The sequence below is a fragment of the Entelurus aequoreus genome, linkage group LG22 (genome assembly GCF_033978785.1).
Source record: "Entelurus aequoreus isolate RoL-2023_Sb linkage group LG22, RoL_Eaeq_v1.1, whole genome shotgun sequence".
Classification (NCBI taxonomy): Eukaryota; Metazoa; Chordata; class Actinopteri; order Syngnathiformes; family Syngnathidae; genus Entelurus; species Entelurus aequoreus.
This window is the reverse complement of record NC_084752.1, coordinates 18,066,580-18,084,213: the sequence shown is the minus strand read 5'-3', so window position 1 is coordinate 18,084,213 and position 17,634 is coordinate 18,066,580. Positions and strand designations below refer to the sequence as shown.

Here is a 17,634-nt window from a genome sequence, read left to right as displayed (position 1 = left end):
GACCAGGAGGAAAGAAGCACCAGGTACATGTCTTTCATTCCACTGACTGTCTTTAAGGTGTTTTTATGTGATTGTGAATGCAGTATGCTCCTATACATTTCATGCTTTAACATATTTTCATAAATTAATCTATATTAGATGTTTTTTTTTGCAAGACTTAGAGCCGACCGAGTCTGCAACTGAACGTTGCATCAAAGGATTGCAATATGATGCCGTTTAATTTTCATGTGTATGTATCAATAGCCGGTTGGTGAGTAAAAAAGTACTATATTTGGTACCCCCCATTAAGAATCCATGTATATTTAGGAGTCCACTAGTTGAGAATGTAACAAGAGTATATTTAAATATGCTATCATACTAAAAAAAGTGATCATGCCAAATTGGACTTTCTTTACTTTCCTAACCAGCTGCTGCAGTGTTACAATCTGGGCTTGTTTTGGTTCTCCGGGTCAAACTTGACTAACATTTTGTGCCCCAAATTTGGTAATGTGACGAGTGAATGAACAAGTTCTGCGTGAGTAGCTTTTGACACTTTGGTTCACTGCTTTCAAGCATGCATTGACCACTTGTAGCTCTTAACCTCCTTGGCAACCTTTGGGTTTGCACAAATGTGCTGACAATGCAGGAGTTTGGCATCATATGATGTAATGTGAATGACAAAACAGTGTGTGACTTTTCTTTGGCCAGGCAGTGTGTTATTTTCATGTGACAGAACTCTGGAGGTGAGGGGGAAAAAAGCAAACCAGGAGATTCTGATATCTGGTTAGTTGATTGGATTTCATCGTGTCGCTCATTCTGCGGACTTGGTTCCATTGAAGTCGCTTTGGGAGTCCGCCTCTTCCTCGGAAGCGTCCTCAACCGCTCTTCGGCCTCCCCCAATGCGGCGAGGCGCGCTGCCAAACGAGGGCTCGTTTCCACGCCTAAAAAGACAAAACAGTGAATGGAAATGAACACAATTGGATCACTTGAATTGTTGATTTGGGGCCTAAAGGTTTAATAGAGTGTATCAAAACACGTGCAAACTTGATAGCACATGCACAAGTTCTGGTTTAGGTGTACTTGGAACATGAAACATCACATATCCCCATTTTCTCATTACAACATGTCCAAAAAGAAGTCGGAAGAAGCGGAGCTTATTTAATTCTACCCCTTTTACACTTATAACATATTGTTCACTTCCTGTTTTCAATTTGTACCACAGTTCAAATCAATAAAAAATACAACAGTCCTCGTGAAAGGACTATTCTCCCCTCAGGCAGGAGACTACGGTCCATCCAGACCCACACCTGAACAGTTTTTCCCCCCTCGGTCATCAGGCACATGAACCACAACAAGATCTGATAGTTCAGTTACAGCTCATGTTATTCTATCCTGTGTTATGTGTTTTATGTTGCACCAAGTAAAATTCCTAGTTTATGAACCCGTTCTCAAACAACGACAATAAAAACTATTCTGATTCTGAATAAATAGTTAAGTAAGCTATGATTCCCATAATGAGAACTAATTTTCGCTAAGGCTCAACATGTTTATCAGGGGCCGTACTTATCAAGCTTCTTAGAGTGCCATTTTACACTTAAGTCCTGAGAATTTGCGAAATTTAGTCCTACTCTCAAACTTAAGAATAAAAGCTTTTTATCAACGTTCTTAAGTCTAAGAATCACTCCTACTCTCCACGATATTTAAGAGACCTTCAGAGGTGTCTTAAGTGGTTAGGAGTTGCCAGCAGGGGATGGCACTGAGGCGAGAGAGACGTGCGCGAATGTTCAGGGAACGGAACAATGTTTTTTGTTTTTTTTGATGACGAGCAGCTGATCAAACGGTATCGTTTAGACCAGGGGTCACCAACGCGGTGCCCGCGGGCACCAGGTAGCCCGTAAGGACCAGATGAGTAGCCCGCTGGCCTGTTCTAAAAATAGCTCAAATAGCAGCACTTACCAGTGAGCTGCCTCTATTTTTTAAATTGTATTTATCTACTAACAAGCTGGTCTCGCTTTGCTCGACATTTTTAATTCTAAGAGAGACAAAACTCAAATGGAATTTGAAAATCCAAGAAAATATTTTAAAGACTTGGTCTTCACTAACTGACAAAGAAACAGATAACAGATTTGGTGTCCAGTTCAAAGTGTGACATGATTTATTTAAAAATTTGAGAGTTGACTTTTGTATTTTACATGAGTTATTATTTGTACAAACATGGTGCAAAGTAATTCATGATTTGTTTAAAAAATGTTAGTGGCTATCTAGTTAAAATGGGATATTGTGATTTCACAAGACTGTCTTAGAAGTGATCTTTTGAAAATGTTCAATTTGAAAAATGTGCACTTAGAGAAAATACAAAAATAAAGTGTTGCATGTTGATATTTATCTGTTTCTATATATATTTATTGTGAGAAATCATTAAGATGAGCAGTGTTTCCACAAAGATAAATATCATTAATAATTAATAATAACATAGAGTTAAAGGTAAATTGAGCAAATTGGCTATTTCTGGCAATTTAAGTGTGTATCAAACTGGTAGCCCTTCGCATTAATCAGTACCCAAGAAGTAGCTCTTGGTTTCAAAAAGGTTGGTGACCCCTGGTTTAGACAGAGCGGATATTATTTTTGTCACAGATTTAATACTTTTCGATTCTTTGTTGATTTCTGCATGTGTCTGCAGTGGGCTAGTATATATAGAGCCACCCACACCAGTTTCAAATTAGTTGCCTAATTAATGAATTGGAAAGAAAATGTTATGACAGTAGCGTATGTGTGTGGCCGTGAGGTGAGTGAGTGGGCGATAGAAGAGAGGGAGCGGTAGCGTGAGTGCCGGCGGGGACTAGTTTGTTTTGTATTATTTTGTAGTTTATTGTCAAAATATACACTCCCATTGTCCACTTAAATATTTCCAAGATATTTCTTTATTCTTAGACAACGGATTCCCTTCCGTGATTGGTCATTTCTATGGACACAGAAATTACGTCACCTAAAATTCCGTTTACGGCACATAGTAATGTCGTAATTCAGCTCTGAGTGTGACACTTAAGATTCAGTCCTACACTTCGCTGAAAGTGTGAGTAAGACGCTTGATAACTAACTTTTAAGTGCAGCTTTCAGCGAATAATTTATTTACTCTTAAGTCAACTCTTAGCAGACTTCTTAGGAGTAATTCTAAGAAGCTTGATAAGTACGGCCCCAGGATTCTTCTTCTTTCTACGTTGTAAACACTTTAAGTCTGAACAGTTTCTTTAACTGGATCATAATAGTACTTTGTTAGACTTTGATGAACCCATTCCATAATCTGATTCCACACGTATTAACGGATTTATTAAAAGTTTGTCCGTTAAATGATCGAAATTAGGATTGCAATCCATTTAGCGTGTCTGTCTTCATGTATATGCAGAATATATGCTGATCATCAAGGAGATGCAAATTCAATCATTTAGCACTGGCGATGTGATTTATCAAAGCTAAAATTGTTCTGTGGCTGCTGTTTTGCGTCGTTATTTAGCACGTTTGGAATGTTCGTGCAAAGTAACGCACAATGGCTGTGTGAAAAGAGGCGGTCGCGCGGCAAAGAGATGATTGAGAGGAAGAAAGTTCTGTTTGTGTGTCAACATATTTGAACTGTCATTAATAAAAAATATTCAACATGTCTATTCAGCAATATTTTATGGCTGGGTGACCGAACGGGCTCACTAAAACAAATACCAATGATTTGTTTTAATGTCTGCTGGCATTTTTATTTATTTAATAGTAGTTCTTTCATTATATGAAAAAACTTCTTGCAATATGCATTTTTCTTGATCAAGGCGCACTATCACAACACTGCAGCGCCTCCCAGAGCGTACTTTTAGTGTGATAAAAATTGTTTCTGTTGTCTAGACCGTGCTTCATTGTATGGTAGCCTCGAAAAGGTGGTACATATATTTGTGTGCTGCAGGTCAACAATATGGCAAAACGCCACAAGTTAATCATATGATGCCATACATGTAGAGGGAAATGAGTGTCTCCATGGTGACAGCCAGTATACGTGCAGAAACCTCATTTAAATAGGGCCGTCTGCACCACTTTTGTAAAGTTTGCACACGCTGTCCAGCACTTGTTATTTGGACTTGAGCCACAACAGACAAAGGAAAATAAAAAATAAACACAAAATGAGATCAATTCAAAGGAAGCTTAGCAACATTTGCATTCGATATTTACACTTCACAGTATGGTTAGTGCAATTTTGCATTCATTCCCATTTATATAGTGTAGGTAAATTACGCTTTCGAATTCAATAAATTACTTTGCAATATATCAAAACAATAATTTAACTTAATATACGCAGTACTAGAGAAATACAAACCACAAGAAAATGGCCACCACAACCACAATGATAACAAAACCCACCTAAAGTACAGTAGGCCCGAGTATTCATCAAACACCACCACAATGACCAACACCAAAGTGCAGTAGCGCAGTAGGCCCAAGTATTCATCAAGCAACAAATAATTTAACTTAATATATGCAGGACTACAGAAATATAAACAACACTAAAATGGCTACCACACCTACTATGTATTTAACTTCTATTTTCAAATACCGTATTTTTCGGACTATAAGTCGCAGTTTTTTTCATAGTTTGGCCGGGGTTGCGACTTATACTCAGGAGCGACTTATGTGTGAAATTATTAACACATTACCGTAAAATATCAAATAATATTATTTAGCTCATTCACGTAAGAGACTAGACGTATAAGATTTCATGGGATTTAGTGATTAGGAGTGACAGATTGTTTGGTAAACGTATAGCATGTTCTATATGTTATAGTTATTTGAATGACTCTTACCATAATATGTTACGTTAACATACCAGGCACGTTCTCAGTTGGTTATTTATATGTCATATAACGTACACTTATTCAGCCTGTTGTTCACTATTCTTTATTTATTTTAAATTGCCTTTCAAATGTCTATTCTTGGTGTTGGGTTTTATCAAATAAATTTCCCCCAAAAAATGCGACTTATACTCCAGTGCGACTGATATATTTTTTTCCTTCTTTATTATGCATTTTCGGCCGGTGCGACTTATACTCCGAAAAATACGGTACATTGTATTCATTTATCATTTGCTTTGTATTTAATTTCAATTTTCATACACATTGTATCCATTAATCATTTGCATGCTATATTTGTTTCTGTATTGTTAAAATGCTCAAGAAGAACATTTGACTGTAAAGTTGCTTTGCACCGAAGTGATCTGTTACCATCCATTTTCTACCGCTTGTCCCTCTGAGTCGTAGGGGGGCTGGAGCCACCTCATCACAGGGCCAACACAGATAGACAACATTCACACTCACATTCACACAATTTAGTGTTTTAAATCAGTCTATCCCCAGGTGAGAAAGGGAACCCACACAGTCACGGAGAGAACATGCAAACTTTGTAGTTTTTAAATGTGCCACAATGTTATTTTTAGGTGAGGAAAATGTCTAAATTGTGATCTCACTGTCAAAGCATTGAAACACAGCACATTGTTTACAATGAAAACACATGCCAAATGACATCAATATATTAAAATAATTCCACAAAATAGAGTCCTAATTGCTATCAATTTGAATTGTTTGAATCTTATAAGCTACAAGTGATTGTTTCCTTGGTAAAAACGAGTAACGAGTACTAAAAAAGAAAACTAATGAGCCACTCTTTTGAACGACTCTTTGAAAGGAACAGTTCCAGTCCAGTTGGATTGAACCATTTTGGAGTTTTTGCAAGGGTAGTGTCAGACAATCCTGACTTGATGAAAACAACCTTGTTAATGAAGTTTCATAGAGAAACGTGATTTATGTAGAAATGTATGATGTAGATGTCTATGACTAACATTCTTAAATACTGACTGTGGCATATTTTTGTTTTGGATCTTCTTAGATTGTGCAGTAAGATAATTGTGTATGAATTATTTACAGCTACTTTATTATATTTGGAAAGCCTCACCCTTATTTCATCAGGTCTGCCTCTTAAAGAGATAATATTAATAATAAAAGGTCTCCACCATTAGGTCCAGTTCCAAAGTTCTTACCTTAGTTTGCTCTTGAGAGAGTTGACCTCACGGCTCATGGCGTCGTTGGCCTCGGTGGCTTCATCCAGCTCGCGCTGCAGCTTCCTGCGAGCAGCCGTGGCTCGCTGAGACTCCTCCTCCGACTCCTCCAGCTGCCTCTTCAGCTGCTTCATGCGCGTGTTAGACTTCTCCCCCTGGAATAGATCAAGGGCAAAGTCAAGTCAAAAGGGACTCCGCTTTTGCTTCTACAAGTGGTTCTGAAGTTGCTTGAAGATGACCTGGTCTTTGTACTGTTCTGCCTGCTTCCTTTCATCCTCCACCTGCATCAGCAAGTCTTTCAGCTTCTTGTCCTTCTGGCGCACAGCCTTGGCGGTCACCTGCTTTTCCCTGCAAAAAGACACGGGGTGGTCGGACAAAAACCTGGGGAGAACTTGAAGAAGACTGAAGGGTCTGACGTTTCCTTGGCTCGAACCTGTTCTCCTGCTCCAGCTGCTCCTCCAGCTGAGCCACTTTGGCCTCCAAAGCAGTGATGGACGACTTGAACTTGGACTTGACCTGGTTCTCCATCTCGCTGAGCTTGGCCTTCAGCTCCTTGTTCTGGCGCTCCATCTGCTGCCGGGCGCTCTCGTTCTTCTGGGAGGCAGAGCGCTCCATCTGCAGCTCGCTGTTGAGCTGATCCGCCTGTGGAGAGAAGGCACCTGTTAACAGATGGCTAGGCGAGGGTGCCATGGAACCTCGTTGCTACAGCAACCTGCTGTGTGCTCTTCCTCAGCCGGTCGTTGAGGATCTCCATGTTGCTCTGCTCTTCTTCCAGCTCTTCCTCCACTTGGGAGATCTTCGCTTCTAGACGACGCTTCTCATCTGCTAAGGCTGACCTTCAGACAAGAAGGGTAAAACATGTCCACATGAGCACCGGCGGTATTTTTTAAAATAACTCAGCAGAAGCAGCAAGACTGACTTCCCAGAAGAGTTGCTTGCCAACTCATCCGACAGCTCGTCTCTCTCAGCCTCTGCTTGCTTCCGCGCTCTCTCAGCAGCAGCCAGCTCCTGCAAACATGACATGAAACTCTCAATACACAGCTCAGTGCTGCTGCCAGTTACTGGCATCAATCACCTCTTGCAGCTGCATGAGCTCCGCCTCCAGGCCCTTTGCTTTCTTCTCGCTCTCCTTTGCCGTAGTCAGCACCTCCTCCCGTGCAGCACGGGCATCTTCGAGCTCCCTCTGGAAGTCTTTCATCTGGGCCTGGCAAAGGTTCAAAGGGCAATCAGTATCATCGACCTCGATTTCATTGAGGGCCACATCGCAGTTGTGGCTGCCCTATGGATGTCCGTGCATGCACCTTGCCTGAGTGATTGGTGGACAATGAGGAAGTGTTGTGTAGTGAGTGCAGAGGAGAGAGAGACATGGTGTGCAGTTTAAGATACAGTACTGTAAATACTGTAAGGTGTTGAAACTGATCACTGCTGTTCATGCATTACAGTCAGAATTAAGTAAAGTAAAACAAACAAACACCATAACGCACCATATTCCATTGTCGGTAACAGTATTGTAACATTTCAAATAGTAATTAGGAAGATGATAATGTTTTATAACTCAGGCAGGAGACTACGGTCCATCCAGACCCACACCTCCCGCCACCTGAACAGTTTTTTCCCCTCAGCCATCAGACTCATGATCAATAACAAGATCTGATAGCTCAGTTACAGCTCATTTTTATTTCTATTCTGTGTTATGTGTGTTGTTGCACGATTGCACCAAGAAAAAGTCCTAGCTTGTGAACCCGTTCTCAAACAATGGCAATAAAAACTATTCTGATTCTGATTCTAACGCATAAATATTTATCCAACGTAATAAGCAACTCTTACCTGGATTTTTCGTAGCTGCTTGATGGACTCATCTCGTCCCTTATTGGCTGTCTCAATCTGGCCCTCCAGGTCTTTCATGTCTGTCTCCAACTTCTTCTTGGCTGCTGCTGTGGACGCCTTCTGCTTACGTTCGTCCTCCAGCTCGGTCTCCAACTCACGGACCTGCAACCAGCGTGTACCGGCTCTTAGATTACTGATAATAATCGGCAAGACTTTCTGTGATGGATGATTGCGATGCTTTTCTTCACCTGCTTGACAAGCTGTCTCTTCTTTTCTTCTCCCATCTCATCGCGGCCTTGGAGATCCCGCTCAAACTGGGCCTTCAGAGCCTGCATGTTGACCTCCAGGCGCAGTTTGGCATCCTCAGCTGCCTGCAGCTCGTCCTCCAGTTCCTCCAACTGAGTCTTCATCTCCTCCACCTGGGCCTCCAGACCTCTTTTGGACTTCTCAAGATCATGGACCTGCCGTCACATCAACCATTGTGGTGATGATGCATTCACTGGTCCTCTGAATCAAAACAAGATTTATAACACACATTTTTTCCAACGTCATCCTTTGAACTGATCAGATCCTCCATCTCCATCCTCAGGGCCTTGTTGGCTCTCTCCAGCTCTTCTCTGCCCTCCTGAGCCTCGTCCATAGCCCTCGCAAGGGACAGAGCCTTGGTGTCCTTCTCTCTGGCCTCAGCCTCAGCTCGATCTCTCTCCTCCGCATATTTACTGGAGATACTCTTCTCCTCAGCCAGCATCTTGAGGACAAACGACCACAAGTAAAACCATGTTGGTGTTGCATAGACCAGTCATCTAGCAGTGTTTAGGTAAACAATGGCAAGAAAAACAACCTGGTCGAACTTCTTCTGCTTCTTCTCAAGGTTTGAAACATTCTGCCTCTGGTTGTCAAGATCCATCAGTGTGTCTTCCAGCTCCTGTTGCAGGCGGTTTTTGGTCTTCTCCAATTTGTCATAGGCGGAGGCCTTCTCCTCAAACTGGGTGTTGGCTGCCTCTAAATCTCTCTGCAGGCGTTTCTTGCCTTCTTCCAGCAGCTCGATGTTTCCTGACATTTCTTCCATCTTTTTCTTGGAATCTGACAGCTTTGAAATTGTTGTTTGCAAATGAAAATTACACATTGGACACTACATGTTTCAAACACATTCCAAACCCATCATTAACCTGGATGTTGAGGGTGGACATGTGTCTCTCCACGTTCCTCTTGGCTTCCATCTCCTCCTCGAGCTGCTCCTGTAGGCTGTTCTTGTCATCCTCGGCCTGCCGCAGCTTTGTCGAGAACTGCAGCTTCTGGCGTGTCTCCTCAGCCAGCAGCTCCTATGGATGCCAAGCAGGTCAAAGGTCAGACCAGGAACTTCCCGTTTCTTGGCAAAATATTTAATTTCTACAGCAGTAACCTGTGCATCCTGGAGTTGGGCGCTAAAGCTGGAAACGTCTTTACTCAGTTTAATGTTCTTGCCTTCAGCTTCATTCAGTAGGTTTGTCACACTCTCCAGTTCCACCTGTGGGAGGATGAAGGTATTAATACGATTTGTACCCTTCCTAATTGCACCATGATAGTACTGAAATAATCCAATTACAGTGATCTTGGAGCAGCGTTCTCCAAGTTCAGCCTTTTGCTTCTCGCTGTCAGTAAAACGGGACTGCAGATCCGTCACTTGACCCTCCAGTTTCTTCCTCTTGTGCTCACCATCTTGTTTGGCTTGAGTGAGCGAGCGCACTTCTATGGTTAATTCGGATGTGTCCTTCTCCAGAGCTTGTTTGGCTTTTTCCAAGTTGGACTTCACCTATTGGCAGGGGGAGGCTCTGGCTTTATCTCAAAATTGTTATCAATTAAATAAACTGGATGAAAATAAGGGAATGTCAATGTTTAAAATGTTGGAGTCTCACCCGTTTGGATTGTTCCAGCTGCTCTGTGAGCTCCTCAACAGCCTGGGTGTGTTTCTGTCTCATTTCATGTATCTGAGCCTCATTGGTCCGGTTGTCCTCTTCTATGGCTCTCTTCAGTAGGGTGACCTCTTGCTCTCGTTTTGCTCTGCAGAACACATGGAAAGATAAGACATTTGGCAGCTCACATCTCAAACCACTCGCAAATTGAGGTACCACTGTATATGGTTTCATGTGTGTGTGACCTGAGTTCCTGCTGGGTGGCAGTACTGTCCAGTGTATCCTCCAGCTCCGACTTAAGAGCCTCCAGCTCCTCTCCCAAGTCCCGTTTGATCTTTTCCGCCTTGTTCCTGGCTACTCTCTCTGAGTCGACATCTTCCTGCAGGTCAGAGATGTGTCCCTCCAGCTCCCTGATTTTCTTCAGAGCATTGTTCTTTTGAGCCGTCTCATCTTCCAACCTAATGGAGGAATCCATAACTTTGTTACATTGTTAACTATGATGTTCATGCACGACTTAAACTATTCAAAGTAACATTAGTAGGTTTTAAAACAACATCTTCAAAATGGCGCTATCATTGTTAGTTTCTTTATCTTTTGTCGTTAAATGATTTTAAATAATTGTAATGACATCTTGGGTTGCGTTCAAATACGGAATACTAAACCTTGCTAAGGCATTTTGAAGCTCCTCTTCTTTCTTTGCCAGCTGGGCTTTGAGGTCAGCGATCTGGGCCTGCAGGTCAGCTATCTGCTCTTGTAGATCATTTGACTCCGCCTCCAACTTACGCTTAACCTTATCCAGCTCCTGCCGCGTCTTTTCCTCTTTTTTCAGGCGGACTGAAAATGCAGCAGAAACAAAACAGTGTACAACTTTGTACAGTAAAGTATTTACTATGCAGCCTGTATATTTTTAATGTGTACACTATGGGCCTGAGATGACCAAAGGTTTGAATGTACTAAAACACATGCAAACTTGATAGCAGACACAAAGCTGATCTACTAAACGTGAGCTAAGTGGATTATGTCTGTTAAGTGAGCAGAATAAGGTGTGCAATCTGTTTTGCGTTTCTGTCTTCATTAATATGCAAACAACATGCTGATCGTCAGAACGTCCACAATACTAGGAGAAGAAAATGCAAATATCATTATTTGGCACACGCAGCCTGATTTACTTAACTAGAAAATGATTGCGGCACATAAATTAGCGTCGTTATTTAGCATGTCTGAAAAGTATGCAACTGACAGTTACACATACGGCTGCAGGATCCGTGGCGCTGCTGCAAAGACAGACGATAAACAGACGAGAATCCTCCGTCCTACGCGTTTGTGTCAACATATTTGTATGCATTAAAACAAATATTAGACGTAGCGTCTGTTCAGCAACATACTTTTATAATTTCATACTGCATACTGGGTGACTTAAGGGGCTGATTAAAACAAATTAAATTAATGCGTTTTGGTGTCTTTGGGGCGGCGTGGCTCGGTTGGTAGGGCCGCCGTGCCTTCCGCCAGCAAGATACTTTACCCACCTGCTCCCAGTGCAACCCACACTGGTTTAAATGTAACATAGATCATGGGTTTCACCATGTAAAGCGCTTTGAATCACTAGAGAAAACCGCTATATAAATATAATTAACTTCACGTCCTTCAGTGTTTTTTCAATAACGTTTAGTTTTTGAAAGGGAATATAGAGTATTTTAACAAATCTCCTATATGAAAAAAACTTTTAAGTATGCAGTTTTTGCATCTTGAGCACATAAATGCAGCCTCTCTCCCATCACCGCATCTGCAGCGCTTAAAAAAAAAAAAAAAAGAAGGAAAAAAAGGTTTCAATGTAGATGAAAAGCACGAGTCAGACTGCTTTTAAAATGCCCATAAAAAGTGGTACAGGTCTCCTCCATGTTTGAAAACATAGCAACGTGTCACAGATAGGATTATGATAAGATGAATGGGCGGTAAATGATCAAATGTCTCCGGGGTGAAAGCCCTGTATAGTACATGCAAAATCCTCATTTAAATAGGGTGGTCTGCACCACTGTTCACGTTGTACATGCAGTGTTAGTAGATCACACGCAACACGCCCACTAATAGTATTAGATGGTATTTGGATTTTAGTAAATCAGACACTAAACGTCATTATACGTGAAAATCCAGTAAGTACCCTCCAGATCCGAGATCATAGACTCATGTTTATTTTTAAGCTTAGTGAGGTTCTTCGACTTCTCCTCTTCTTCAGCCAGATTAGCACTGAAGTCTGCAACCCTTTCCTCCATCAGCTTTCTCTCCTACATAATGACAAGTGAAATGTTACCCACATCTTCTGTCTTTGGTATACTTAAATCATAATTTCAAGGTATGTTCCTCCTTCACCTTGAGAAGCTTGTTGTTCTGATCTTCCATCACAAGGATGTCATCTTCAAGCTTTTTGATCTTGCCCTCACAAGTGACCTTCTCCAAATGCAGCTTTTGCCGAGCATCTTCCTCCTCCTCTAAATGTTCTTCCAATTCCTACACAAGTGAAGGGAAAGTTATCTTTTTCTCGCACTTGGGATGAGTGATGGAACGTGTGGGAAATTATTTATTTACCTGCATTTGCTGTTGCATCTTCTTTTTATCTACTAGCAGTGACTGAGAACGTTCTTCTTCTTCATCAAGTCTTGCCTCCATCTCATGGAGGATTTCCTCCAATTCTTGCTTCTTAGCTGCCAGACGTACCCGCATTTCCTCTGCTTCTGCATAAAGCTCTGTTTCAGCCTGAAGCTGCTCCTGCAGTGCGTTCCTCTCCTCCAAAATCTGAAAGGATTAGAAATATTAAATCTATCAGCCCTACAATGAACTGGACATCTTTCCAAAGTTAACCCCCTTATTAATGCCTTTTGTCAGCTGGGGTATGCGATATAGAAAAGATAAGATTAACATATATTGAGGTTGTCTTCAAATATTTGAATATTTGACGATTCTATTCGGAGGAGTCTGATTCAACTATCACCCTTGCAGGCCCTCCATGCTCAGTGGGAGGGAGGCAAGTTCATACCTGCTGGAGCCCCTGTGTACAGCAGGGTGTCCTGGGATGGTTAATTGGTTGCATTTTTAGAGATTAATAAAGAAATCCTAGTTTCGACTGTCACTTCAGCCTTCCCCAGAGCAGTCGCTGCTTCCTGGTGTGACATCACGCCTGTCTGTCATCGTATTTTGGCTGTTTTTGGCCCGCCGTCGACCCTGAAACTCGCCGGAAATTGGACATGGTTGAGACACACCACCTTGTCCTGGAGGTGTAGCTCTGCTCTTAAAAAAAAGGTAGTGATCTGTCCGCAGGTTCATATATGGAAATTTTGTTACAACTTTTACTTCCTCTATTTAGTCAAGTTTGATGTCTTCTCGGTGATGCGACAAGAGTTTAGCCTTAGTTAATTAGTTCAGCCTTTTTTTTAGGGGGAAAAAGTCGCAAAGGTGATTTTTGTTTTGTTCTTTTTAATGCAGTTTTTCTCAAATAGTGGGGCGGGCCCCCCTCGGGGGGCGCGGTTCGATGTCAGGGGGGGTGAGTGTGACCACAGGTAACATGCTTTATTAGTATCATGCGTCAAACCCCGCTTCGAAAAGCTGTGCACTACAAAACCTGTTAATTGTAGCAATTAATCTTGACTTCTTCATTGTTATTTAGAAACTATTTGAATTCAATATTATTTATTGAGTTTATTTAATTTTATATTTTAGAATCAAATGTTTCAAGTCCGTCAAAATACGTTAAGTTTAAATCAGGATTTTTTTAAATTTCAGGCAAACATTTTAAATCTTCTCTGTTACAGACTAAAAAACAATGTTAATAAAGTTATTCTTTGTTGTAAGTTGATTGAACTACCTTTCCTCCTTTTTTGTTGTCTTTAATGTTAATACGGATACAATGCTATGCAGAGGTGTACTTATAACAATTTAATAGACAAACGATCCTATTTATAGTCGCGGCAGAGGGCGCAAAATGTTTTCTTTTTCATAGAGGGGTGTAACAGAAAATAATTAAGCACTCCTTTAATGTTAGACTGTATTTCTTTTATAAGTACCTTTAATTAACTTTTGAATATTCATGTATAAACGCTAAACCACATCTATGTGATTTTACTGACATCTACTGACCATCAGTCAGTATACACTACTACATATCACCATCTGTTTATTTTCTCCTAAATAAACTCAATCGACGATGAGCAACATTTTACAAATCTTTCTATGTTTGACACCCCCACATTAGATGGTCACCTCAGAGCAGTAAAGTGTGTTGGTATCAGTTGTCATTTACCACTGTGTGCTTCAAGGAGATCTCCTTCAGCTCTGTTTCAAACTTGAGAGCATTTTCTTTGGTTTTCTGCAGTTCCTCCTCTTTCAGGCCCATCTCCTCCTCTTGACGAGTCACTTGGAGTAGAGGCTTGACCTTTTTTTTAAGGTTATAGCAAAATCAAGTCAGGTAAAATATTACCACGACAGTCATTTAACAGAAGTCAGAATAAAACTATAAAAGGAGTAACTTGACATAAAAAGAAAGTTGCATGGTACTATGAACATGCTGACCTTTGTGAAGAGTCTCCACCACTGCCAGTTCCTAAGTTTGAGGTAGGCGGCACAATTCCGCTGGATCACTTTCATGGCAGTAAGTTGTTGCTGCCTTTTAGCAAATGCCCTTTAAAACAAAATATTGTATTTAATGTGCCATATAAATACATTTCTGCATTGTTGAAACAATATAATAACCCATGCCGCCTTTCAGGTAACCTCTGTGGTTAAGGTAAAAGAGCAAATAGAATTGTGTGATTAATCTGCATATAAATCGAATAAATCATATAAATGTGTGTATATATACACTCACACACACACACATATATATATATATATATATATATATATATATATATATATATATATATATATATATATATATATATATATATATATATATATATATATATATATATATATATATATATATATATATATATATATATATATATTAGTCTCTCTCACTCACTCACTCACTCTCACTTGCTGTCCATATCCTACCAAGTCAGACCTACACTGTTCCAATATCCATTTCTCTGTTCTCAATTGTTGATGACTGATGATAACAACCAAACCTTATCCCCCCCCTCCACACCCCGGATTGTAAATAATTCAATGTGATTATCTTGTGTGATGACTGTATTATGATGATAGTATATATCTGTATCATGAATGAATTTAAGTGGACCCAGACTTAAACAAGTTGAAAAACTTATTTGGGTGTTACCATTTAGTGGTCAATTGTACGGAATATGTACTTCACTGTGCAACCTACTAATAAAAGTCTCAATCAATCAATCAATCAATGCACAAAGATTTGTTGTATTATTACAGTGGCGTGTAAATCTTGGAGTGTGGAGTGTAAATATGAGCTTGCATGTTCATACTTTCTGGCTAAGAAGCCTCTCGCCTGGGCCTGGAAGGCAATGATAATCACAGTAATCTTCAGGTCTCTCTCCTCCTCCAGCTGGGCCAAAACTCCAGTACGGAAAAAGATCTTACTCTGCCCGATTCTGTACAGGTTTGGATCCAGGTCTATATGCTTGATCTGCACAGAAAAATTAAATATTGATGACTCCTAATAGTTTCCCTGAGCAGAAAAGCCAAAAAATACTACTACTTTACAGATGAACAAAAAGTTTACCATAAGACAACAAGCTTGTTTTCCATCCATGAAGGCTTTGGGAATAGCACTTGCAGCCAGAATCTCATAGCTGTAAGAGAACAATTTACATAAACAGGAGTTGAATACATAATACATGTAATAGTAGTGCTGGAGTTATGCACCATCTGATATCACTCACCGCTGGCGGAACTCCTGAAAGAGAATTCGGTTGGGGAATCCTTGTCGGCAGATTCGGATACCTTCCAACACGCCGTTACACCTTAGCTGCTCCAAAACCAGGTGGGCGTCCAGCTTTCCCGCCTGAGGAAACAGCACTTGTAAATAAACTTGTTGCATTCACGGTGAACAGTAGTTTTGACATGCTAGGAGAAGTAAACAATAAAAAAACAAAGACTGTAGAGTAGAACCTCGATTTACAAACCTCTCATTAATACAAACTTTTCTATTCATGAACCACAGACCGAATAGTAATATGCTTTGTTGTACGTGTATCAACGTTTCATCCACCTATTGTGTGCCTGCAGCTCATTCATTGTGGGCAGGCTTAATAATTTCCGTCAGCAGAGTAGAGCTGTTATTAGCCACTGTGCTAATTGCGGCATTGTGTGCTTCCTTTTTTTTTTTTTTTACATAACTTTTTTAGTTTTGCAAACTAAATAGGAGTCCAAAGAAAGCAATGAACAAGCTACATGTGATTTGAAACATTCAAGATGTATCCACAGTGTTGTCGATCGACACTGCCTCCCCTTGGTGTTAAAGTTAAGGATTTTTGTGATTTCAAACTGAGTGCGCTATTGGGCTAGTGACAGTCTGTGTGTTTGTGTATTGGTAGGGTGGCTGTGAATACAAACAGTTTAGCTGTTGTTTGTCTGGCTTTGTTATCATATAGAAAGTTGATCCATCACCCACTTGATATGTTTGTTTGATTAGAGTACTGTATAGTGCTTTACATTGTGTTCAAAGTGTACAAACTTTGACTAAAATATATTATTTTGTCGAGGCTGGAACCCATTATTCACGTTTACATTTTTTTATGGAGAAATTTGTTTCAATATACACGCTTTTATTCACCAACTCTGTTCTAGATCCACTTAAGTTTGTAAGTTGAGGTTACAATGTATACGGTAATGACAAAAGAAGTGTGAAACCAGGTGTTGGAATGCTTGCTCTAAATGAGTTCACTTGTTTACCCTCTTCTCGTGGTTTGGAATGATGCATCTGACAAAGTTGGGCTGGGTGTTGTGCAGTGTGGTCATGAGTTTGGCCAGGGACTCCTTGTAGAGCTGTCCTACTGTGCGGAACATTCCCTTTTTGGTCTTTGAGCCGCTGGGCATTGAGGTGTCGGACATTTTGGCGATGGTGTCGAGACCAACCACTCTGTCAGCTGAAGCACACAACTTATCAGACATTGACTCGCACACAATCTTGTGTGTGAAAGATTTTAAACCTCATTTTAGAACCAAAACAGCTAAAATAAGAATTTGGCAAAAGCAGGTCTGTCAGTGATCTCACCATCTTTCCAGAGGTCTTGCACAAACAAGCTGGATGAGTTGTTAAGCAGTGAAGTGACATTGTCGTTCAGAGGGTCCATGTTCTTTGTCAGCCAGGATGTGGCGTTATAGTCCACCTAGATGCAAACAGTGTTGGTTTAATTCATATGTTTAGGCCATCAAAAAAGCAACAACGCCCAAATGATATCTCTACTTATTCACTGATCCTCACCTTTCCAGCATAGTGAAGGATGGAAAACTCTGTCTTGTCTTTCAGCTGTTTTGGTTTAGCAAATTTCATATGGTTTCCTTGAGTGTTCATGAGTTTCTCCACAAAGGAGATATCTGTGGCTTTGGGGAACCAACACTCTTCATCCAGCAAGGCCAGAATGCCTGGAGGGTTGTTCTGCAAACATATGTGGAGGTTAATACGCATGACAATGTTGTCATTATGTTAGCGGAGCTCACCGGCCTCTCAATGAGCTCAATGCAGGGCTGAAGGTCCAGACCGAAGTCAATGAAGTTCCACTCAATGCCTTCTCTCTGGTACTCCTCCTGCTCCAGGATGAACATTGTGTGGTTGAAGAGCTGCTGGAGCTTCTCGTTAGTGTAATTGATGCAGAGTTGTTCGAAGGAGTTGTCCTGCAACAATTGTGAGAAAAAGCTGTTGAAGCGCATCAACCATGAAGTGTT

General features: G+C 40.8%; 1 protein-coding gene across 2 annotated transcripts in view; it reads right to left on the bottom strand.

Annotated features, from left to right (window-relative positions):
* Positions 1–638: 638 nt before the first annotated feature.
* myh11a (myosin, heavy chain 11a, smooth muscle) overlaps positions 639–17,634 on the bottom strand; it is a 46,509-nt gene continuing 29,513 nt past the window's right edge. For both annotated transcript variants that reach the window (XM_062032991.1, XM_062032992.1), the window contains 29 exons: positions 17,410–17,583; positions 17,174–17,347; positions 16,964–17,078; positions 16,642–16,835; positions 15,630–15,751; positions 15,470–15,539; positions 15,213–15,373; positions 14,341–14,449; positions 14,072–14,203; positions 12,364–12,570; positions 12,148–12,285; positions 11,939–12,062; positions 10,443–10,614; positions 10,026–10,238; positions 9,784–9,928; positions 9,474–9,680; positions 9,291–9,395; positions 9,058–9,210; positions 8,730–8,978; positions 8,424–8,636; positions 8,137–8,349; positions 7,889–8,050; positions 7,137–7,265; positions 6,981–7,069; positions 6,774–6,897; positions 6,495–6,703; positions 6,301–6,409; positions 6,044–6,216; positions 639–920 (listed from right to left, as the gene is read on the bottom strand). In XM_062032991.1, the coding sequence (XP_061888975.1) occupies positions 791–920; positions 6,044–6,216; positions 6,301–6,409; positions 6,495–6,703; positions 6,774–6,897; positions 6,981–7,069; positions 7,137–7,265; positions 7,889–8,050; positions 8,137–8,349; positions 8,424–8,636; positions 8,730–8,978; positions 9,058–9,210; positions 9,291–9,395; positions 9,474–9,680; positions 9,784–9,928; positions 10,026–10,238; positions 10,443–10,614; positions 11,939–12,062; positions 12,148–12,285; positions 12,364–12,570; positions 14,072–14,203; positions 14,341–14,449; positions 15,213–15,373; positions 15,470–15,539; positions 15,630–15,751; positions 16,642–16,835; positions 16,964–17,078; positions 17,174–17,347; positions 17,410–17,583 (4,515 nt within the window). In that variant the 3' untranslated portion in view covers positions 639–790. The remainder of the gene's footprint in view (positions 921–6,043; positions 6,217–6,300; positions 6,410–6,494; positions 6,704–6,773; positions 6,898–6,980; positions 7,070–7,136; positions 7,266–7,888; positions 8,051–8,136; positions 8,350–8,423; positions 8,637–8,729; positions 8,979–9,057; positions 9,211–9,290; positions 9,396–9,473; positions 9,681–9,783; positions 9,929–10,025; positions 10,239–10,442; positions 10,615–11,938; positions 12,063–12,147; positions 12,286–12,363; positions 12,571–14,071; positions 14,204–14,340; positions 14,450–15,212; positions 15,374–15,469; positions 15,540–15,629; positions 15,752–16,641; positions 16,836–16,963; positions 17,079–17,173; positions 17,348–17,409; positions 17,584–17,634) is intronic.